This window comes from Neovison vison, chromosome 8 (genome assembly GCF_020171115.1).
Source record: "Neovison vison isolate M4711 chromosome 8, ASM_NN_V1, whole genome shotgun sequence".
In the NCBI taxonomy this organism is placed as follows: Eukaryota; Metazoa; Chordata; class Mammalia; order Carnivora; family Mustelidae; genus Neogale; species Neogale vison.
The window spans coordinates 60,012,655-60,036,402 of NC_058098.1; the positions used below are offsets into that span (position 1 = coordinate 60,012,655).

Consider the following 23,748-nt stretch of genomic DNA (forward strand, 5'->3'; position numbering starts at 1 on the left):
TCTCACTTGAGCAAAATGTGAATTCCTCAATAAAGCATTATTAACAAGATACAGTAGAATGTTAAAGAAATACTATAGCTTACAAAGTGGGATTTATTCCAGAAGTGGAGGTTGTTTAACATTTGGAAATGTGTCTACATTATTCATCAGATGAATAGATGAATAGGTCAAAGGATCCTATTCTTTGAACAGATGTTCTAAAAGGCATCTCACTCATATTTTCCATAAAAACAATAATATACTTAGGACTTATATGAAGAAAACACAAAAGCCTACTTCTTCGTTCTCTCTGTAAAGAGGAGAATATTGATTCCTCCTACATAGACCAGAGTTGTCCTAAGATGAAGCCAGTCAACGCATACAAATCTCCCAGAACAGTGCCTAGAATCAAGTAAATGAGAAAGAAATATTACCCATTATAATTAGTACTACTGAGGAACATCAAAAAAGACTTGATGTGAGTAGCTAGAGGTGTTCTTGCAAAGAAAGACACTTCAGAATTGCCACTTGAACATGAATTCTTCTGGGAATGAAATGAAATCCTGGTCCAATGCAATATTTTTCCTTCAACTGTGCACAACTGGCTCAAAATTTTTATTAGATGAGCAAAAATCATGGTTAACCTAGAAATCTGAGACAGGAAAGTAATGAAGTGGGGCCTATTTTTAAATTTTTATCATGTTTTTAATTTTAATTCCAGTATAGTTAAGATACCATGTTATATTAGTTTCAAGTGTATGATATAGTGATGCAACAATTCTGTCCCTTACTCAGCGCTCATCAAGATAACTGTACTCTTAACCCCTTTATCTATTTCACCCATCCCCGACCCACCTCTCTTCTGGTAACTATGTTTGCTCTCTATAGCTAAGAGTCCGTTTCTTGGTTTACCTCTCTCTCTTCTTTCCCTTTGATCATTTGTTTTGATTCTTAAATTCCACATGTGAGTGAAATCATATAGTATTTGTTTTTCTCTGACTGACTTATTTCACTTAGCATAGTACTCTCTGGATTCTTTCATGTCATTGCAAATAGCAAGATTTTATTCTTTTTGAAGGCTAAATAATATTCCACTGTGTGTATATACTACATCTTCTTTATCCATTCATCAATCAATGGGCACATGAGCCGCTTCCATAGTTTGGCTGTTGTAAATAATGTTGCAGTGAACATAGAGGTGCATATATTTTTTTCCAAGTGGGACTTAATTTATCAGCTATCCTTAATAAATTTTAAAGCATTATAATAATCAGAGTTAGACTGAAATAATTCTCAGTGTGTCTCTGGGCACAATTATTTGAATTCACATTCTCTCCAAACTTGAAGTCTTTCTGCACCAGGACAAAACAAGGAGTGGCCAGAGGGCTTCTAGGGGAGAATATGGAGGGAGAGACGGCATCCAGCCAACAGTCTCTGGGTAACCAGGCTGTGACTTAGGGAACATTCTCCTTTCTCACTGTACCCTTGCTCTCCAGTATTGGAATATCCCTTAGTCTAGATGTGTGGAGGCTCCACATACTTTTCCAAGGCTCTTCTGTAAAAAGCCAAGGCTCACTCGGTGTTAATACGTAGAGAACTCTGTCCTGGACACCTACCTCTCCTGCTCTGAGATAGCTGACAATCCATGTGGATTGGGGAAAATGTCAGAGTTCTGGAGATGGACACACAGCAATGTAAATGTACTTAATGCCACAAGATTATATAATAAAATGGTGACAATGGAAAAAAAAAGGTTAAAATGGTGTGTTTTACCAGGATTAAAACAAAACCATGAGGAAAGGGAGCAGAGAGGGTTGCACCCAAGGTCTAGGTCTCTAAACAGCAAATTTTGTATGAGATAATCCATGGTCACCCCCTGAGTGTCAGGCTCTGCTTTGCCCTGTGCAGAAGCACTTCCTGTTTCTCCTTCACCCTGCCCCTGGGTGCCAACGTCCAGAAGTTAAAGTGGAGGATAGAAGAATAGATGTTCAGATTCTGCTGCAAGGTCTCCATTGATCTCTCCCTGGAACTGCCGGCCTGAGTGTTGCAGGCAGGAGGAGGTTTTGCAATTGGGACAAAGCCCAGCCCCCAATCTTCCTCCTTCCTCTTCCCCTTTCCCCTGGCTTCTTCCTCCCCTTTTGGGCACATCTACTGACTTAAGTTGCGTGGAACCTTGTAAGTTGTCTGTTCAAGCCTCTTCCTAGGGTTTGGAACCTATTTTCTAATAAGCAGAGGTGGTCAGGAAACATCAACTATAATCTGTGTGCTGATGCTGAACATACACTTAGAAGGATTAGAAGGAGGGGTAGGAAACCAGGAGGGGGCAGAGGGGAGGGACAAAAGACCGCTCTTGGGGGCAGAAGCATCCAGGCCATTGTTTTCTTAGGTAATATTCCAAGTACCAAAGGATCAAGAGGAACTTTTGTTCCAGGCCAGGTCATGGAGCACAAATTAAAGGGAGGTAATGAAAAAAAATGGACAAATATTCTGAACTAATTTTTTTAAATTCAAACAATTGATTTCTGTCCCCTCTCCCCTCAACTTCCAGGCTACGTTCTGAGGATAATTCAATCTCATTAGGAAAACATTAATGAACAGGTTATTTTAAATTTTTCTGATGGCTCAACACATTTTGTCTTTTGTATACCTGTGTGCATATCTGTTCTAGCTGTGGGGTTTTTATTTTGCTTTGTGTTTGTTTTTTTCTTTTTTAAGAGGGAATAAAGAGTGGGAGAAAGAACTCTGCTTTCAGATTTAAATATGAAGTTCTTAAAATGCTTAAAATCTCAGGAGATTATTTAAAGGGAAAATAAATTTATAAGGTTAAAACTTAAGGAAATGAGAATAGATGAGATTTGTGAAAGATATTCCCTTGAAGATGTGTGCACAGTAAGTAGGGAAAACACAATGTCCTAGGCATGGATGAGGTCTTTGGAAGGTCATTCGAGAGGGGATGTTACATAGATACCCAGTGGTTTCCTTCTGCCCTTGGCGTAGCCTCTGACCTGCACATGGCACATATTAGGGAGTGAGGCTCAGTGTGGCAGAGAGCAGATGTGCAGCTGGACAGATTCCGCTAAACTGCAGACCCATCTTCACTGTGTGATACTGGAAGTCACTTAACCTCTTGAAACCTCAGCCTCTTTACCTGTGAAATGGGGATGCTAACTATACTCATCTCCAAGGCTTGTCATAAGGGTTAAATGGCATTGTAGATGTAAAACAGTTAGCACAGTGATGGGTGCATAGTGAGTTCTCTATGCAAGGACATGTCTACTATTTTCATGGGTTGTCATGAGCGAGCGGTAATCTGTTCACCCCTGACTTCCTTTGAAGGGAAGACATCTAGTCACTGTGGCTTTGCCACACATGGCTATCTGCTGTGGCTCTCTCCCACCCATTTTTCCAAGACTGGCTCTTTCAAGGTCAAAGGGATGAAATTCAGATTTAATGCTTTCTGGTAACCACGGATTCAAAACAAACCAACTGGGGCACCTGGGTGGCTCAGTCAGTTAAGTGTCTGCCTTCCGCTCAGGTCATGATCCCAGAACCCTGGGATCAGGCTTCCTGCTCAGCAGGGAGTCTGCTTGTCACTCTCCCTCTGCGTTCCCCACCCCTACTGCTCGTGTTCTCTCTCAAATAAATAAAATCTGAAAAAACAAAAACAAACAACAACAAAAAATCCAAAACCAACCATGTTCCTATCACAGTTACCACGGAACCTTCAGTTAGACATTGGTCTCTGACAACACAAAGCATCTTTGTGCCTTATGGCCTAATGCCTATGGCCAGTTGATCTGATTTGTAAAAAAACAAAAAACAAACAAACAAACAAACAAAAAAACAACAAAAAAACAACCACTCCCTTACTTACCTGAAGGAGCCTGATACACAGGTTTCAATGCATTTCTGTTTATAACCCAGCACATATGCTTCTATTCTGTGCCTTCACTGGGGCAGGGAAAGTCAAACCCATGACCTTGAAAACTGGAACCTCAAGGACTCTGTTTCACTCTCAGTTCTTGCCATCCCGATACGGCGTCCTCTCTGACCTTCAGTCGTATTCTTTCCTCCTCTTGTCATATTTTCCTAGGTGATGACAGCAGCGATTCAGAGCTCCCATCCATCATGTTCAAACCATACCCACGAACAGGGACACTTCAAGAAAGACGGCTGACACAAGAGATAATCCCAATGAAGAGTTTTCCCAGAGGAGGGAAGCCATGCCACTTTGGGTATCCAAGAAACACAAGCCAAGAAGAGCATGTTGGCGCAGGCAGAAGGGAGGCCCTACGGCCCAAACCACTGTTCCACGCAGTAGATGAAGAGTTTGAATCTGGAGAGGAGAGTGAGGAGGAGGCCTCAGCAGGTGGGTCCCGGTGGTCAGCGGAGCACAGACCCAGCAAGCAATACCACAGGTCCCACAGTCCATTGCTCCAAAGAAAATAATTTCATCATCCACAGGATTGTCTCCATGTATTTCAAGAGTCCATTTTCCTATTATTGTGGAAGAAGGATTTTCCAAGTTTCGAAGAGAGCTACTGAGTTTATTTTTCAGAAGATATTAGACATGTATCTATTAGAGGAAGGGGGATTTTTCTGGAGAATGACTTGGAACAAATTTGTAGGCTCTGCTACATTCTTGGTTGGTGTACTCTGCAGAGGAATTCCCTGAAAGTGATAAATGTTAATCATCACAGGGGTTATTGCTAAAATTCCCAAGAGTGGGTGATCTATGAAATTCATTGAGATACAAGCATGATTGGTCAAGTCATTCACCTTGACTATCTGCAGGTGCAGCTTATAAACGAGTGAGAACTGGAAAGGGCCTGGGAAATCGCCTGGCCCAGCCCTCTGTGTTTACAAATAAAGACGCCTTGCCCAAGGTCCATGGCGAGTTGCTGCTTTCAAAGCGGGCTGTACTCTATCTAGAGAGAATGCATTCAATTTTCATTTTCAAGTATACTATGTGAGAATTATACTTCTGGGGAAAGGCAAAATTTGCCACAACATGGCTATATTTAATCAGTAGCAATAATAAATGGATGTGATATGTTCTAGAGCATTAATCTGTGAACCATGGGCTTGTAGTCTATTTTATAATTGGAATATTTATTTTAAAAATGAAATAGCCATACACAGTCTTTAATAACGATGACATGAGCAACAAGTATTTATTAGACATGTAGTTGTAGGCTGTGATACTGTGCCCTAGGGTTGGAAACTATTTCCCAATTTAATTTTCCATCCTCATCACCCCCAGACTTGACCTTGAGCCTCACAGTCCAGATGGTCTAGCTCACCAGCTTTGCTAGATGACTTTATCTTTCCTCCCTTCTTGCCCTCCCTCCCTCTTCCCTCTGCTGGCCACCTGTAGATGAACACATTTGTTGTGTGAAATGGCTGATCTATAATAAACAATTGGGCATACTATCCTTGATCATTGCTATATTTGATATCTCTAATCACCCCCAAATGATTTAATCATATACATCTTTAAAGGATGCTTTCTGATGCACCCTGCTCTCTAGACCTGCCTTGATCTGCTTACTCAGAAGCAATGAAGTGATCTGCTTCCTCCTGGGTGTCCCACATCACTTTGTGTGTGTTACAGAACTTATCTAGGAATTGCATGTATTCCTGTGTGCGCATCTGGTGTGGTCTGAAGGACAAGGGGGATAGTCTTTTCATTTTAAATTTTATCCATTCAACAGTTGTGTTTTTTATGTTTCGGATTTACCCTTTTTCTATTCTTTTAAACTTTTCTCCTTTTTTTTTTTTTGTCTTAGTTATTACAATACATAATGGATTATCTATTAATGTTGGGGCAACAGTGACTTTTTTTTTTTTTTCTTTTTGGCTTCTGAATCTGAAATATAAGACTGCTTCTAAGTTGCCTAAATATGTTAGGTTATGTGTTACCAAGTAATAGTAATCAACCCAAAGAGATAGAAGTATGTATAAAAGCCAGGCATCTCTGGGTTGGGGTTGTTGTTTTTTTCCCGTTTATTATTGTTCAAACAAACAAGCAGTCAAAGCAACAGAAAAAACTTGATGCCCCATGAGAGGGAGTCAGTGAGTCATTATCTTCAAACTGTAGATGAAAATACAGAGACAGAGTAGAAGCATCAGAAATCACCTTTCCAAAGCCATATGCAAAGCTGATTCTTAAGATTCGGCTGGGTTCCTTGCTAGATTCTCCACATAACAGAAATTCAAACTATGAAAGTCAGAGTATCCAGCTACTCAGCCTACCCAGAGTAGCCAGCAAAGTCTAAAGATTAGTGGACTTCATCTAATTCTTCTGTTTTCTCTGAGATGTTGCTGCCATTTGAGAGTGGGATTTAGTGAATAGATGGGAATTTGCCCCTTTTATTGGTAGAAAACATCATAAAGTTGTTAGCCCCAAGGCCCTCTGTTCATCTAGATCCTGTCTGGCTCTGGCTGTCTGTGTCAGGAAAGTGGCTCTGGAGTTCCTTCCTGCAAAGTATGACATATTGAGGTCCCTCGTGGTCCTGGTAGCTGGTAGACTTGGCGAGCTCATGGTGGAAATGACCTCTTTCCTCAGTCATCCAGGGTGGTTTCCAAATGTAGTGTGACCTGATCTTCATCCCACTGGTGACAGCCTACTTCGGGATTGGTTGAGGGTATGATCAATACCCCAAGAGTGCTCTTGGATATGGGTTTCACATTATGAGTTTTTCCAACAGGTACCATGCAGTGCAGCAGAGAAAGTTCCCTTTTGAGTGTTGAGAAAGATCTGCTTCTTGTTTCCCTTCACGCTCAGGGAGAGGTCGGAATCCCATGAGGGCGCTCTCCTGGGCCCAGCAGCTGGTCTACGGGGCATCACAACTTCTCCACTAGGGGCAGAATTTGCCCTTCTATCTTCAACCTTGAAAAAGCAAACATACAACTCACAGAATCTTATCCCCGCCCCTCGTCCCCCAGTGTTTTTTTACTTTCTCAAACCTGTTCTTATTGTTAGCCTTAGTGGACTTAGATTTTAGTAAATTCTGAATTTGGGTAAAGGAGCATTTCCTTTTCTTTATCCTATACAGCAGCTTTCTACCCTAAAGGTTTCCCACATGTTTGCTGGTGTTTGGAATGTGGTAAATATTTGTACACACCCCACCAAAACCTGTTGAGATGCTATGGGACCTCCCCTGTCTTTCATCACCTGCTAAAAGAGAAACCTTGGCTGCAGGAGAGAGTCTGCTATGACAGACTGTGGATGGCATTCTGGACACTCTATTGTGCTTCCCTCATGGTTTTCTCTCTTGGGAAGGCCAGATACTTCTTTTTTTTTTTCCCCCTCAATTTATTTATTTTCAGAAAAACATTATTCATTATTTTTTCACCACACCCAGTGCTCCATGCAAGCCGTGCCCTCTATAATACCCACCACCTGGTACCCCAACCTCCCACCCCCCCGCCACTTCAAACCCCTCAGATTGTTTTTCAGAGTCCATAGTCTCTCATGGTTCACCTCCCCTTCCAATTTACCCAAATTCCCTACTCCTCTCTAACACCTCTTGTCCTCCATGCTATTTGTTATGCTCCACAAATAAGTGAAACCATATGATAATTGACTCTCTCTGCTTGACTGATTTCACTCAGCATAATCTCTTCCAGTCCCGTCCATGTTGCTACAAAAGTTGGGTATTCATCCTTTCTGATGGAGGCATAATATTCCATAGTGTATATGGACCACATCTTCCTTATCCATTCATCCGTTGAAGGGCATCTTGGTTCTTTCCATAGTTTGGCGACTGTGGCCATTGCTGCTATAAACATTGGGGTACAGATGGCCCTTCTTTTCACGACATCTGTATCTTTGGGGTAAATACCCAGGAGTGCAATTGCAGGGTCATAGGGAAGCTCTATTTTTAGTTTCTTGAGGAATCTCCATACTGTTCTCCAAAGAGGCTGCACCAACTTGCATTCCCACCAACAGTGTAAGAGGGTTCCCCTTTCTCCACATCCTCTCCAACACATGTTGTTGTTTCCTAGGCCAGATACTTCTATGATTCTCTTCTGAGAAACAGTTATAGGGTCATGGGAAGTAGGGCTAGATTTGCCACTTGAATTCAGTAATAAAATTACCATGCCTGGGTAGAAGAGGTGACTACTACTGCTTAGGTCTTCGGCCTACATTGTTGGTTTCAGCCTATAGGGAAGCTCCTAGAATACTTCCTCACCTCCTCAGATGTCTGCCACTCAGATCATTTAGATTTTTAAATCAACATAGTTAGTTCAGTGCTCAGGCTCTGAGGGTGAAAGCCAATTTTAGCTCTGGGACTTTGGGCAACCTAGTTATCTTCCCCAAGCTAAAATTTACCCATTGATAAAATAAGGTAGTTATTTAATCTACCTCATCATTAAGGATTAAATTAGGTAATATTTGGAAAATTCTCAGTTTAGTGCTTGTTTTATAGTAAGAGCTTGATCATTAACAGCTATAAGTATTTAGGGAAAAATGCAGGTACTCATGACAGAGGAATATTACATGAAGCGGTATAAATAACAGACATCTGAGACTTTTCTGAGAGGCAGTTTGAATGACATAATTAAGGACACTTGGGGCTATCCATCAATCTGTAGCAAAACCAGAGATCAGGTCTGGATACAGATTCATGTTTTTCGAGCAAAGCCTATTTAATTTTTCTGTCATTACCTCAAAATTATTGTATTTCCTTGTTTGGGGGGATGGTCACCATGGCACCTGATTCTAAGCATGGCTTACTCTCAAAGAGACAATGAATTTAGAAGACCTAGCCCTGCATTTCATGACAGGTACCCAGTGAAGAAAGGGAAAATTTCTCTGCGTTGGGGTTTAACTCCTTGACTTGAAATCTTTTCTCTAAGAGACCTTCGCTCTGAAAGAATGATTATTTTTAACTTATAAATATTAACTAGTGAAATAAGTGTTTAAGGACTTTCAGCATGGAAAAAAAAAGTAGTTTTTATTGTGTTTTGTAACTTCCTAAAATTAGGGAAAATATATACATTTTTTAATAAATAAGGGCAGTGCATATGTTTGTGTTGTGTAGGGTTTTTGCAAATATTTTTATTGACAAGTAATACAGGTAGTTTCTTGTAGTTTTAATTTTTTTTTCCCCTGACTAAACTCTGTCAAGTATCTTATTTCTAACTCTTCCTGAGAAAACCCAGCAGTGCAGACAGAAAGCTTCCTTTTAGGACATTAGTCACTGCTAATTGTTAATTGGGCCATAAGCCGAAGGGAATAAAAGAGATGCCTGCATCAGTGCTAGTCACTCCTGTAATTAGCAAGTGATATGTTGTTTCATCTGTGTACAATATTTGATTTAATAAATTCTTTTTCTTTCTGAGACTCTAACAAGCTTCCAAGCCAAGGGTGCTCCGAGTGAGTATGGCAGGTCAGAAATCAAAATTTCCATTTTCTGGCCTTCTTCATGTTAGGGCTTATTCAACAAAGTAATTGGAGCCATGTTGTAAACTGAATGGAGATGGTCACTACTCTGTTTCCAGACACAGTGATATAAATTTTGAATCAAAATGGGTGGTCCTAAAATCAAGGTGAATACTCTGTGTCCTAAGAAATTAGTCTTGAATAAAACAGTAATATTAGCCAACACTTATAGAGGGCTTGCTATACTCTGGGCACTATTCAAAATGCTTTACTATAGTTGGGTGCAATGTCACCCCATCTGAAAAGAAAGAGTACAGCTTTAGAGAGATTGAATAAGGGGTTCAAGGTCTCCCTGCTTCCAGCAAAGATGCTGGAAACTGAGTCTATTTAGTTCATAGCCATTGACCTAAACTTTCTCCCCGAGGAGAAATGAGAATTTAATTTTTTTCTCACTTGGGAAAGATCCAATGGGAAGAAATGGAGGACTTCCATCCTACAAAAAAGGAACTTGGCTAGGGCAACTTGGTGGCTCACTGGTTAAGCATCTGCCTTTGTCTCAGGGCATGATCCCAGGGTTCTGGGATCGAGCCTCGCATCGGGCTCCCTGCTCAGCAGGAAGCCTGCTTCTTCCTCTCCCACTCTCCCCTTCTTGTGTTCCCTCTCTCACTGTGTCTCTCTCTGTGAAATAAATACATTTTAATTTTAAAATAAATACATTTTTAATTTTAAAAAAATTAAAAAGGAACTTGGGTTTAAAATGGACAAATACAGTGGAAGGTGATGTGATTTTGAAATTCTGTTTTTTACAGAGGTTGGAAAGGGGTTAGGAGAATGACTGAGTTCTGAAGCATTCATCTAATATTTAAAGAGGTACATATATTCCTGGTAAGCACTGTACCATTAATTGGAAACAGCATGTGCCTGGCTTTTTACTAAGAACTTTTCACTTTTGTCGTTTTTGTTGTTTTTTAAAGATTTTATTTATTTGATAGAGAAAGAGATATCAAGAGAGGGAACAGAAGCAGGGGGAACAGGAAAGGGAGAAGCAGTGCTCCCCACTGAGCAGGACATCCAGAGAGGGAACACAAGCAGGGGGAACGGGAAAGGGAGAAGCAGTGCTCCCCACTGAGCAGGGAGACCAATGCGGGGCTTGACCTCAGGACCTGGGATCATGACCTGAGCCGAAGGCAGACACACTTAATGTCTGAGTCACCCAAATGCCCCCTAAGAACTTTTCATACACATTTTTAAAAATTAAATTCTCAGGATGCCTGGGTGGCCCAGTTGGTTAAATGTTTGCCTTTGGCTCAAGTCATGATCCTGGAGGACTGGAATTGAACCCCCCAGGTCGGGCTCCCTTCTTGATGGGGAATCTGCTTCTCCCTCTCCCTCTGCTTGCCACTTCCCCTGCTTGTACTCTCTCTCTGTGTCAAATAAATAAAATATTTAATAAAAAATTAAAAATTAAATAAAAATTAAATATTTATAACAATCTCATGAAGTTGGTGTTATGATTATTATCCTCATTTTACAGATGAAGAAACTGAGTCTCAGAAAAGCTTTCACCAAGGACACACAGCCGGTTCAGGGATGCATCAAGGGCACACAAATGGCAGTGTGTTCACATGGAGAGCTATATGACTCCAAAGCCACTAATTATATCTGAGCTATAGCAACACCTTCATCACTGTTGTAAAGAGTACGGAGTCACCTAAAAAGTGAATCTGCCTTCTACCACCATCATTTGAAATTTTGAGATCTCTTCACTACTTCAAGTCATAGTTCTGGTTTTATTTATACACTGCTGCCACAAACACAAGTTTCCTTTATGTTTGGCTTGATGTACATATGCTAATTGAAGCTAACAGTACCAAATCATTGCTTCCGGACTCTTGGAATAAGTATAGGGAACCAAGAACATGAATTATCCTTTAACTGGTTTTTATAATTTGAGTATTTTTATTCCTATCAGAGTTTATCTTTCGACTAATGAAAATACTAGAAATAAAGTCAGATAGAAATTTTCAAAATAAGGGGTCACTTGGCACCCTGGCCTTGGACCAGTGGAAAAGGAAGGAAGGCCCCACAGTGTTTCATTTATTTTGTTTCCTCACAGGAATTTTTCTAGGTAACTAAGAGCAAGTGAAACTAGGACTCTGGGTTTTGCTGGTGTACTGTTTCACTGGTGAAGGCTGCCCTTGTTTTGAGTTTGTGCTTGTCCTGGACCTGGTTCAGGAGGCAGCCCTATTATCTAACTATGCCATCTTTCAAAGGGGTTGTGTGTATGGGTAGAGAGGATGTTCCAGATGTTCTTCTAAACACAGAAGTTAAAAAGCCAATAAGAAAGAGGAAAAGAGGATACATGTTCTGCCCTCCGAAAAGGAGATACTCTTAAAACAAGAGGACAAAGGACAGGTCCTCGCCCAGGGATACGCCCACGGGAAAGGCACACAGAGCTGGGCAGTCCAAACCAACAGTCTTAAGAGCATGGGGTTCCGCAAACAATGGTGGCTGTACTCCACCCACACCCCTGGAGCTGAATTTCAAGTTCTGAATTTAAGACAATACAGCTGGAATTTCTGCAGTTTCATTCCCCGACACATGGAACTTCGGGCAGCTCTCCTTAAAAATATCCGGACAAATACTGCAAGAACGAAAATGAATATTTGAAAAGTGAAATACGTCCGTAGTGAGTTGGAGTAAATTCTTCCAGGCAGGATGAAAGAAAATAGCTTTTAAAGAGTGTCTCCAAGCACGTTAGTAGTTTCATAATGGCTTGAGGAGGTAGGATGAGTTTGTTGGAGGAAAAAAGGTAGAATTGTGATTACATCACATTACACCCTTCCTTGCTTTTAGGGTTGACTCAGGAAATCTTCATACACAGAAGATAACCTTACATTTGATAAATTGTTTTCAAGGCTTTCAACACCACACTGTTCGCTTCTAGACCATAAACTCTTTGATGCCAGCTATAGAGAAAGCCTTGGGAAATATTGGGGGCATTAATGTGTCCCCTATTAAATGGTAAGAACTAAACCTCCTAGAGCAGTGGTCAAATGTTGGTTTAACACTGCAGGATCAGTTCTCCCAGGGCTTCTGAACTCTCCAGGATTACCCTGAGAGGATTCACCTGGCAGTAGATTCTTTCCCACTGGGCATTACCACCTTCCTGGGGGTGAACTGAGGCCCGCCTCCTCCAATAAAGCAGAACATAGAATTCGGAATCCGAAGGTTTGGGTTGGAGTACTAGCTCCATGGTCAGTGCTTGTGTGATGCCCACCAAGCCCTTTCACCTCCCCAGTCAGTTCCACATCACCAAATCGAGACTATCAACATTTACTCTACCAACCTCACGAAGAGGAACAAGGCCAAGGGTTTATTCTACTGACCTCACTCTGGAACAAGGCCAAGGGTTTAGCGAACTCTGAAGTATGGAGCCATGCATTAGTCTTGAGGAAGCTGAAATTTGAGGGGCTGTGAGAAGGTTTAAGGAGGAAATCTAAGACAGTGGTTAAGAGTTGGGAGTATTGGAGTAAAATGGACCTGAATCTTAATTCTTTACTGTGGCTTTTTAAAACTTTTTTTAGGCAACATTTACCATCTTCAAGCTCTTAGCAGAGTGTCCAATATGGTTAGTGTGTGATAAACTTTACCTAGTACCCTAGTGAAGGAGTTGGCATAGTTTTGTGGTGAAAGACTTGGGTCCTGGAGTCAGATCACCTAGATCCTATGAAAGAGCAAGTCTTTTTTTAAGAGGTAACATCATAACTCTCAAAAATAAAATGCACACTTGTAAAAATGATGTTTAACTCATTAATTAATGAGGGAACCAATGTCTCAAAGGATAATCTCAAATACCCTTCACTAAGGGATAAATACACATTTAAAAGGCAGTCAGGAATGCTAAAATGAAATTGTGAATAGATGTGAAATAAGCTTTTAACATGGTGGGAAGAGAGATCAGTTGTCTCTTCTGACAGAATCCATTTACATGTCTATGGACAATTGGTTGTACTACTGTCAGTTTTCTACAATTTATAGAATTGAAATTAGCTGAGAGACCACAGAATAATTCAAAGTCAACAAAAGCCTAATACCATAGTGCTTGGAGCAGGTTAATCTAGAAAATGAGAGAAAAGGATTTTTTTTTTCTACACCTTAATGTTGTGAACATTTGTTAAAAACTCATAGGAAATATTACAACCCTGAAATTTCCATTTTCTCTGGCAAAGGGGATAAGCCCCATCTACATCATTGTCTACTGTTCAAATCTGCAACTAATTCAAATTGGATCCTTTGTCCTGTGCTGTCCATAGATTTGGCACTTAAAGGATATGCGTAGTATACTGATCTAGTGGATTCTCGTGAGACTGGGTTAGCAGAGGCCTTCGTTTGATTGTTACTGAGACAGCATATATCTTAAGGTATAGTTCATTTAAAAAAAATATTTATTGATTTGAGAGAGAGAGAATGAACAGGGTGAAGGGCAGAGGGAGAAGCAAACTCCCCACTGAGCAGAGAGCCTGATGTGGGGCTTGATTCTGGGACTCCAAGCTCATGACCCAAGCTGAAGGCAGCCAGCCAACCAACCAAGACATGCAGGTGTCCCAGGTATAGTTCATTTTTTGCCCAATTAAAACTCTTTCCCCACGAGGGGCACTTTGGTGGTACGGTCAGTTCAGCATCCAACTCTTGATTTCAGCTCAGGTCGTGATCTCAGGGTTGTGAGACTGAACCCCAGACTGAGTTCTTTGCTCAATGCAGAGTCTGCTCAAGTTTCTCTCTCCCTCTCCCACTGCTCCTCTCCTATCAAGCTTCTCTCTCTAAAGTCAGTAAATAAATCTTTTTTTCAAAAAGCCTCTGACCCCATGATTTATCTCTATGTTTGTTTTTAAACTACTCCCAACTTCTTCAAAACTGTCCTAAAATTGTAAAGTTTTCTCCTATTTCCTTATTCAGAGTGTTCATTTCATTTGATATGTTGGAAAAAGCATTGGTTTAGGGGTGTGATGAACACGATATCAAGTTACAGTCATGTAACATTCAAAACTGTGGGAACTTAGAGAAGCGACCATAACTCTTTGAAACTTGTTTATTGATATACAAAATGGGAAAAATAATATTTCCATGGATGTAAGCTATAAATAAAATAATGCATGTAAAACACCAGGGGAAGCACCTAGCAGGCTATAATAATGATAAAAAAAACTACCCTTGGGGGAGGAGTCAAGATGGCGGAGAAGTAGCAGGCTGAGACTACCTCAGCTAGCAGGAGATCAGCTAGAGAGCTTATCTAAAGATTGCAAACACCTGCAAATCCATCGGCAGATCGAAGAGAAGAAGAACAGCAATTCTAGAAACAGAAAAACAACCACTTTCTGAAAGGTAGGACTGGCGGAGAAGTGAATCCAAAGCCACGGGAAGATAGACCCCGGGGGGAGGGGCCGGCTCCCGGCAAGCGGCAGAGCAACGGAGCACAAAATCGGGACTTTTAAAAGTCTGTTCCGCTGAGGGACATCGCTCCAGAGGCTAAACCGGGGCGAAGCCCACACGGGGTCGGCGTGACCTCAGGTCCCGCGGGGTCACAGAAGGATCGGGGGTGTCTGAGTGTCGCAGAGCTTGCGGATATTGGAACGGGAAAGCCGGCTGCAGAGACAGAGCCGACAGTAAGCTCGCAGCTCGGAGTTGCCTTGAACCGGTCGCAAGCTCGGTGAGCTCGGAGCGCGGCCAGAGGTTAGGCAGACGAGAGTTACTGGGAGCTGTTGGCTGAGGGCGCACAGGGGAGTGGGGCCCTGGGCTCTCGGCTCCTCCGGGCCGGAGACCAGGAGGCCGCCATTTGTATTCCCGTCCTCCAGAACTCTACGGAAAGCGCTCAGGGAACAAAAGCTCCTGAAAGCAAAGCCGAGCAGATCACTCAGCCCTGCCCCTGGTAAGGGCGGTGTAATTCCGCCTGGGGCAAAGACACTTGAGAATCACTACACCAGGCCCCTCCCCCAGAAGATCAACAAGAAATCCAGGCAAGACCAAGTTCACCTACCAAGGAGTGCAGTTTCAATACCAAGGAGAGAGCAGCAGAATTCCAGAGGAGGAGAAAACAAACCACGGAACTCATGGCTTTCTGCCTGTGATTTTTTAGTCTTGCAGTTAATTTAATTTTTTTCTTTTCATTTTTTTATCTTCTTCTGCTAAAATTTTTTATAACTTTTACCCTTTTCTTTTTTAATGTTTTTTAACTAGATTATCTAATATATATATTTTTCTTTTTTATACTTTTGTTTATTCATTTTCTTTTTTTTTAATTCTTTTTTTTCTTTTTTTTCTTTCTTTCTTTTTGAACCTCTTTTTATCCCCAAATCAGAAGAGATCCTAATCTCTTCAATCTTTTTTTTTCTTAATTCTTTTTTAAATTCTTGACTGAATTTTTAATTCAATCTCTTTTTTTTAATTCTTTTTTTCTTTTTTTTCTTTCTTTCTTTTTGAACCTCTTTTTATCCCCAAATCAGAAGAGATCCCAATCAGAAGAGATTGGGAGATCCCAATCAAAGGAGATCCCAATCAGAGGAGAGCCCTCACCCAATCGTGAGGGGGGAGAAATCCCCCCTCACGATTTGGGATCTCTTCTGATTTGGTTAAAGCATATTTTCCTGGGATTGTTGCCACCCTTTTAGTATTTTACTTGCTCCTTCATATACTCTTAGCTGGACAAAATGACAAGGCGGAAAAATTCACAACAAAAAAAAGAACAAGAGGCAGTTCCGAAGGCTAGGGACCTAATCAATACAGACATTGGTAATATGTCAGATCTAGAGTTCAAAATGACAATTCTCAAGGTTATAGCCGGGCTTGAAAAAGGCATGGAAGATATTAGAGAAACCCTCTCCAGAGATATAAAAGCCCTTTCTGGAGAAATAAAAGAACTAAAATCTAACCAAGTTGAAATCAAAAAAGCTATTAATGAAGTTCAATCAAAAATGGAGGCTCTCACTGCTAGGATAAATGAGGCAGAAGAAAGAATTAGCGATATAGAAGACCAAATGACAGAGAATAAAGAAGCTGAGCAAAAGAGGGACAAACAGCTACTGGACCATGAGGGGAGAATTCGAGAGATAAGTGACACCATAAGACGAAACAACATTAGAATAATTGGGATTCCAGAAGAAGAAGAAAGAGAGAGGGGAGCAGAAGGTATACTGGAGAGAATTATTGGGGAGAATTTCCCCAATATGGCAAAGGGAATGAGCATCAAAATTCAGGAGGTTCAGAGAACGCCCCTCAAAATCAATAAGAATAGGCCCACACCCCGTCACCTAATAGTAAAATTTACAAGCCTTAGTGACAAAGAGAAAATCCTGAAAGCAGCCCGGGAAAAGAAGTCTGTAACATACAATGGTAAAAGTATTAGATTGGCAGCTGACTTATCCACAGAGACCTGGCAGGCCAGAAAGAGCTGGCATGATATTTTCAGAGCACTAAACGAGAAAAACATGCAGCCAAGAATACTATATCCAGCTAGGCTATCATTGAAAATAGAAGGAGAGATTAAAAGCTTCCAGGACAAACCAAAACTGAAAGAATTTGCAAACACCAAACCAGCTCTACAGGAAATACTGAAAGGGGTCCTCTAAGCAAAGAGAACCTACAAGTGGTAGATCAGAAAGGAACAGAGACAATATATAGTAACAGTCACCTTACAGGCAATACAATGGCACTAAAATCATATCTCTCAATAGTTACCCTGAATGTTAATGGGCTAAATGCCCCAATCAAAAGACACAGGGTATCAGAATGGATAAAAAAACAAAACCCATCTATATGTTGCCTCCAAGAAACTCATTTTAAACCCGAAGACACCTCCAGACTTAAAGTGAGGGGGTGGAAAAGAATTTACCATGCTAATGGACATCAGAAAAAAGCAGGAGTGGCAATCCTTATATCAGATCAATTAGATTTTAAGCCAAAGACTATAATAAGAGATGAGGAAGGACACTATATCATACTCAAAGGGTCTGTCCAACAAGAAGATCTAACAATTTTAAATATCTATGCCCCCAACGTGGGCGCAGCAAACTATATAAACCAATTAATAACAAAATCAAAGAAACACATCAACAATAATACAATAATAGTAGGAGACTTTAACACTCCCCTCACTGAAATGGACAGATCATCCAAGCAAAAGATCAACAGGGAAATAAAGGCCTTAAATGATACACTGGAAGAGATGGACATCACAGATATATTCAGAACATTTCATCCCAAAGCAACAGAATACACATTCTTCTCTAGTGCACATGGAACATTCTCCAGAATAGATCACATCCTCGGTCCTAAATCAGGACTCAACCGGTATCAAAAGATTGGGATCATTCCCTGCATATTTTCAGACCACAATGCTCTGAAGCTAGAACTCAACCACAAGAGGAAGTTTGGAAAGAACACAAATACATGGAGACTAAACAGCATCCTTCTAAAGAATGAATGGGTCAACCGGGAAATTAAAGAAGAATTGAAAAAAATCATGGAAAACAAATGATAATGAAAACACAACAGTTCAAAATCTGTGGGACACAACAAAGGCAGTCCTGAGAGGAAAATATATAGCGGTACAAGCTTTTCTCAAGAAACAAGAAAGGTCTCAGGTACACAACCTAACCCTACACCTAAAGGAGCTGGAGAAAGAACAAGAAAGAAACCCTAAAGCCCAGCAGGAGAAGAGAAATCATAAAGATCAGAGCAGAAATCAATGAAATAGAAACCAAAAAAACAATAGAACAAATCAACCAAACTAGGAGCTGGTTCTTTGAAAGAATTAATAAAATTGATAAACCCTTGGCCAGACTTATCAAAAAGAAAAGAGAAAGGACCCAAGTAAATAAAATCATGAATGAAAGAGGAGAGATCACAACTAACACCAAAGAAATACAAACTATTATAAGAACATACTATGAGCAACTCTACGCCAACAAATTTGACAATCTGGAAGAAATGGATGCATTCCTAGAAACATATAAACTACCAAAATTGAACCAGGAAGAAATAGAAAGCCTGAACAGACCCATAACCAGTAAGGAGATTGAAACAGTCATTAAAAATCTCCAAACAAACAAAAGCCCAGGGCCAGATGGCTTCCCAGGGGAATTCTACCAAACATTTAAAGAAGAACTAATTCCTATTCTCCTGAAACTGTTCCAAAAAATAGAAATGGAAGGAAAACTCCCAAACTCATTTTATGAGGCCAGCATCACCTTGATCCCAAAACCAGACAAGGATCCCATCAAAAAAGAGAGCTATAGACCAATATCCTTGATGAACACAGATGCAAAAATTCTCACCAAAATACTAGCCAATAGGATTCAACAGTACATTAAAAGGATTATTCACCACGACCAAGTGGGATTTATCCCAGGGGCTGCAAGGTTGGTTCAACATCCGCAAATCAGTCAATGTGATACAACACATCAATAAAAGAAAGAACAAGAACCATATGATACTCTCAATAGATGCTGAAAAAGCATTTGACAAAGTACAGCATCCCTTCCTGATCAAAACCCTTCAAAGTGTAGGGATAGAGGGCACATACCTCAATATCATCAAAGCCATCTATGAAAAACCCACTGCAAATATCATTCTCAATGGAGAAAAAACTGAAAGCTTTTCCACTAAGGTCAGGAACACGGCAGGGATGTCCATTATCACCACTGCTATTCAACATAGTACTAGAAGTCCTAGCCTCAGCAATCAGACAACAAAAGGAAATTAAAGGCATCCAAATCGGCAAAGAAGAAGTCAAATTATCACTCTTCGCAGATGATATGATACTCTATGTGGAAAACCCAAAAGACTCCACTCCCAAACTGCTAGAACTTATACAGGAATTCAGTAAAGTGTCAGGATATAAGATCAATGCACAGAAATCAGTTACATTTCTCTACACCAACAACAAGACAGAAGAAAGAGAAATTAAGGAGTCAATCCCATTTACAATTGCACCCCAAACCATAAGATACCTAGGAATAAACCTAACCAAAGAGGCTAAGAATCTATACTCAGAAAACTATAAAGTACTCATGAAAGAAATTGAGGAAGACACAAAGAAATGGAAAAATGTTCCATGCTCCTGGATTGGAAGAATAAATATTGTGAAAATGTCTATGCTACCTAAAGCAATCTACACATTTAATGCAATTCCTATCAAAGTACCATCCATCTTTTTCAAAGAAATGGAACAAATAATTTTAAAATTTATATGGAACCAGAAAAGACCTCGAATAGCCAAAGGGATATTGAAAAACAAAGCCAAAGTTGGTGGCATCACAATTCCGGACTTCAAGCTTTATTACAAATCTGTCATCATCAAGACAGCATGGTACTGGCACAAAAACAGACACATAGACCAATGGAACAGAATAGAGAGCCCAGAAATAGACCCTCAACTCTATGGTCAACTAATCTTCGACAAAGCAGGAAAGAATGTCCAATGGAAAAAAGACAGCCTCTTCAATAAATGGTGTTGGGAAAAATTGGACAGCCACGTGCAGAAAAATGAAATTGGACCATTTCCTTACACCACACACAAAAATAGATTCAAAATGGATTAAGGACCTCAATGTGAGAAAGGAATCCATCAAAATCCTTGAGGAGAACACAGGCAGCAACCTCTTCGACCTCAGCCGCAGCAACATCTTCCTAGGAACATCGCCAAAGGCAAGGGAAGCAAAGGCAAAAATGAACTTTTGGGATTTCATCAAAATCAAAAGCTTTTGCACAGCAAAGGAAACAGTGAACAAAACCAAAAGACAACTGACAGAATGGGAGAAGATATTTGCAAACGACATATCAGATAAAGGACTAGTGTCCAAAATCTATAAAGAACTTAACAAACTCAACACCCAAAGAACAAATAATCCAATCAAGAAATGGGCAGAGGACATGAACAGACGTTTCTGCAAAGAAGACATCCAGATGGCCAACAGACACATGAAAAAGTGCTCCATATCACTCGGCATCAGGGAAATACAAATCAAAACCACAATGAGATATCACCTCACACCAGTCAGAATGGCTAAAATCAACAAGTCAGGAAATGACAGATGCTGGCGAGGATGCGGAGAAAGGGGAACCCTCCTACACTGTTGGTGGGAATGCAAGCTGGTGCAACCACTCTTGAAAACAGCATGGAGGTTCCCCAAAATGTTGAAAATAGAACTGCCCTATGACCCAGCAATTGCACTACTGGGAATTTACCCTAAAGATACAAACGTAGTGATCCAAAGGGGCACATGCACCCGAATGTTTATAGCAGCAATGTCCACAATAGCCAAACTATGGAAAGAACCTAGATGTCCATCAACAGATGAATGGATCAAGAAGATGTGGTATATATATACAATGGAATACTATGCAGCCATCAAAAGAAACGAAATCTTGCCATTTGCGACAACATGGATGGAACTAGAGCGTATCATGCTTAGCGAAATAAGTCAAGCGGAGAAAGACAACTATCATATGATCTCCCTGATATGAGGGAGTGGTAATGCAACATGGGGGCTTAAGTGGGTAGGAGAAGAATCCATGAAACAAGATGGGATAGGGAGGGAGACAAACCATAAGTGACTCTTAATCTCACGAAACAAACTGTGGGTTGCTGGGGGGAGGGGGTTTGGGAGAAGGGAGGTAGGGTTATGGACATTGGGGAGGGTATGTGCTTTTGGGTAAATTGGAAGGGGAGATGAACCATGAGAGACTATGGACTCTGAAAAACAATCTGAGGGGTTTGAAGTGGCGGGGGGGTGGGAGGTTGGGGTACCAGGTGGTGGGTATTATAGAGGGCACAGCTTGCATGGAGCACTGGGTGTGGTGAAAAAATAATGAATACTGTTTTTCTGAAAATAAATAAATTGGAAAAAAAAAAACTACCCTTATTCTCAGTTTATTCAGTATGAGTCTGTGTTTTATTATGGCATATGTACACCGTGATTTGGTATTGTTATTTTTTTTCTTTAAAAATTAGTGTTCCAGACCACTTGGGAGAAAATTACTAGAGTTGGGGGAAGATATTAAGAAGGACCCAAGTAATGTGAGAAGACAGATAGGAAGACTCAACATAATATAGTAATTCTCCCTGAATGTATCCATATATTTAATAAAATTTAAATAAAATCTAACATGCTCAGTATAGAATTTATCAAGATTTAAAAATTTTAAATTTAAAAGAAGATTTAAAAATTTATATGAAAGTGCAAAGTCCTAAGATAGATACTACAGGAGGTGAAGGAGAAAGTGAAGGAGAAAAGAAAGAAGAAGGAGAGAGTGGAGAAGAGAGGAGGTAGATTTGAAAAACTGGTTAAATCAGATTTCAAATCTTTTTATAAATCTATAGCAATTAAGGCAGCATAGTATTAGTGAAGGGATAGATACATTGACCAATAGGACTATGATAAAAGACTCCAGAAATGAATTCACATGTACTTGGAAACATACTATCAATAAATGATCATGAGACAACTGGCAGGGCATCAGAAAAAAAAATGAATTGCCATCTTTCATGATACATAAAAATGACTTTTATTTTTTTTAATTAACATATAATGTATTATTTGTTTCAGGGGTACAGGTCTGTGATTCATCAGTCTTACACAATCCACAGCACTCACCATAGCACATGCCCTCCCCAATGTCCATCACCCAACCACCCTATCCTTCTCCTACCACCCCTAAGCAACCCTCAGTTTGTTTCCTGGGATTAAGAGTCTCTTATGGTTTCTATCTCTGCCTGGTCCCATCTTGTTTTGTTTTTACCCTCCCTAGCCCCCATGACACCCTGCCCTGCCTCTCAAATTCCTCATGTCAGAGATATCATATGATGATTGTCTTTCTCTTATTGATTTATTTCGCTTAGTGTAATACCCTCTAGTTCCATCTACGTCATTGCAAATGTCAAGATTTCATTTTTATGGCTGCATAGTATTCCATTGTGTATGCATGTGCCTGTGTGTATAGACACACACATACCACATCTTTATCCATTCATCTCTTGATAGACATCTAGGTTCTTTCCATAGTTTGGCTATTGTGGGCATTGCTGCTATAAACATTTGGGTGCATGTGCCCCTTTGGATCACTTCCTTTAGGGTAAATATCCTGTAGTGTGATTGTTAGGTCATAGGGTAGCTATATTTTCAACTTTTTGAGGAACCTCCATACTGTTTCACAGAGTTACACCAGCTTGCCGTCCCACCAACAGTGTAGGAGGGTTCCCCTTTCTCAGCATCCTGGCTAACACCTGTCATTTCCTGACTTGTTAACTTTAGCCATTCTGACTGGTGTGAGGTGGTATTTCTCTGTGGTTTTTATTTGTATTTCCCTGATGCTGACTGATGTAGAGCACTTTTTCATGTGTCTGTTGGCTATTTTTTTTTAAGACCATACATATTTATACATACTCGGATTAAGGAAACAAATCACAAGCCATGTACCACTGAAACAAATAGGAAAACTCAAAGTACCCTATCTACTTCCAGCTGCCCAAGACAAAAGATCGCATTAAAAATCCAGAGGGTGCATTTCCCCTACGTGCCACTGAGGATGGAAGGCTAAGGTTTCCATACAACGTCCAACTGTGTCTCTCACCAGCACACCTCACAGGGCTGAGAATGGAATGCAAGAGTGCTTCTAAAAGCTGGGACCCGGGGTCAGGGGTGGGGGTGTGGGACACCCAGATGAGCCAAGACCAGAGCCCAGAATCCCCAGGCCTTGTGGAGACCAGGGAGCTGGCAGCAAGGAAGGTCCACTCCCAGCCCATGTCTTCTTTGCAGAAACATCTGTTCATGTCTTCTGCCCATTTCTTGATTGGGTTATTTGTTCTTTGGGAGTTGAGTTCAATCAGTTCTTTGTATATTTTGGATTCTAGCCTTTTATCTGATATGTCATTGGCAATTACCTTCTTCCATTCTGTCAGTTGTCTTTTGGTTTTGTTAACTGTTTTTTTGCTGTGAAAAAGCTTTTGATCTTGATGAAGTCCCAATAGCTCATTTTTCCCCTTGCTTCCCTTGCCTTTGGTGATGTTTCCAGGAAGAAGTTGCTGTGATTGAGGTTGAAGAGGTTGTTGCCTGTGTTTTCCTCAAGGATTTTGATGGATTCTTGTCTCACATTGAGGTCTTTCATCCATTTTGAGTCTATTTTTGTGTGTAGTATAAGGAAATGGTCCAGTTTCATTTTTCTTCATATGGCTGTCCCATTTTCCCAACACCATTTGTTGAAGAGACTGTCTTTTTTCCATTGGACATTCTTTCTTGCTTTGTTGAAGATGAGTTGACCATAGAGTTGAGGGACCATTTCTGGGCTCTCAATTCTTTTCCATTGATCTATGTGTCTGTTTT

General features: G+C 40.5%; 1 protein-coding gene across 1 annotated transcript in view; it reads left to right on the forward strand.

Moving 5' to 3' along the window:
- The window catches only part of SLC9A4 (solute carrier family 9 member A4), a 63,700-nt gene extending 58,832 nt beyond the window's left edge, over positions 1-4,868 (forward strand). Inside the window, exon 12 of the mRNA XM_044262425.1 lies at positions 4,073-4,868. Within this exon, the coding sequence (XP_044118360.1) occupies positions 4,073-4,428 (356 nt within the window). The 3' untranslated portion in view covers positions 4,429-4,868. The remainder of the gene's footprint in view (positions 1-4,072) is intronic.
- Positions 4,869-23,748: the final 18,880 nt, after the last annotated feature.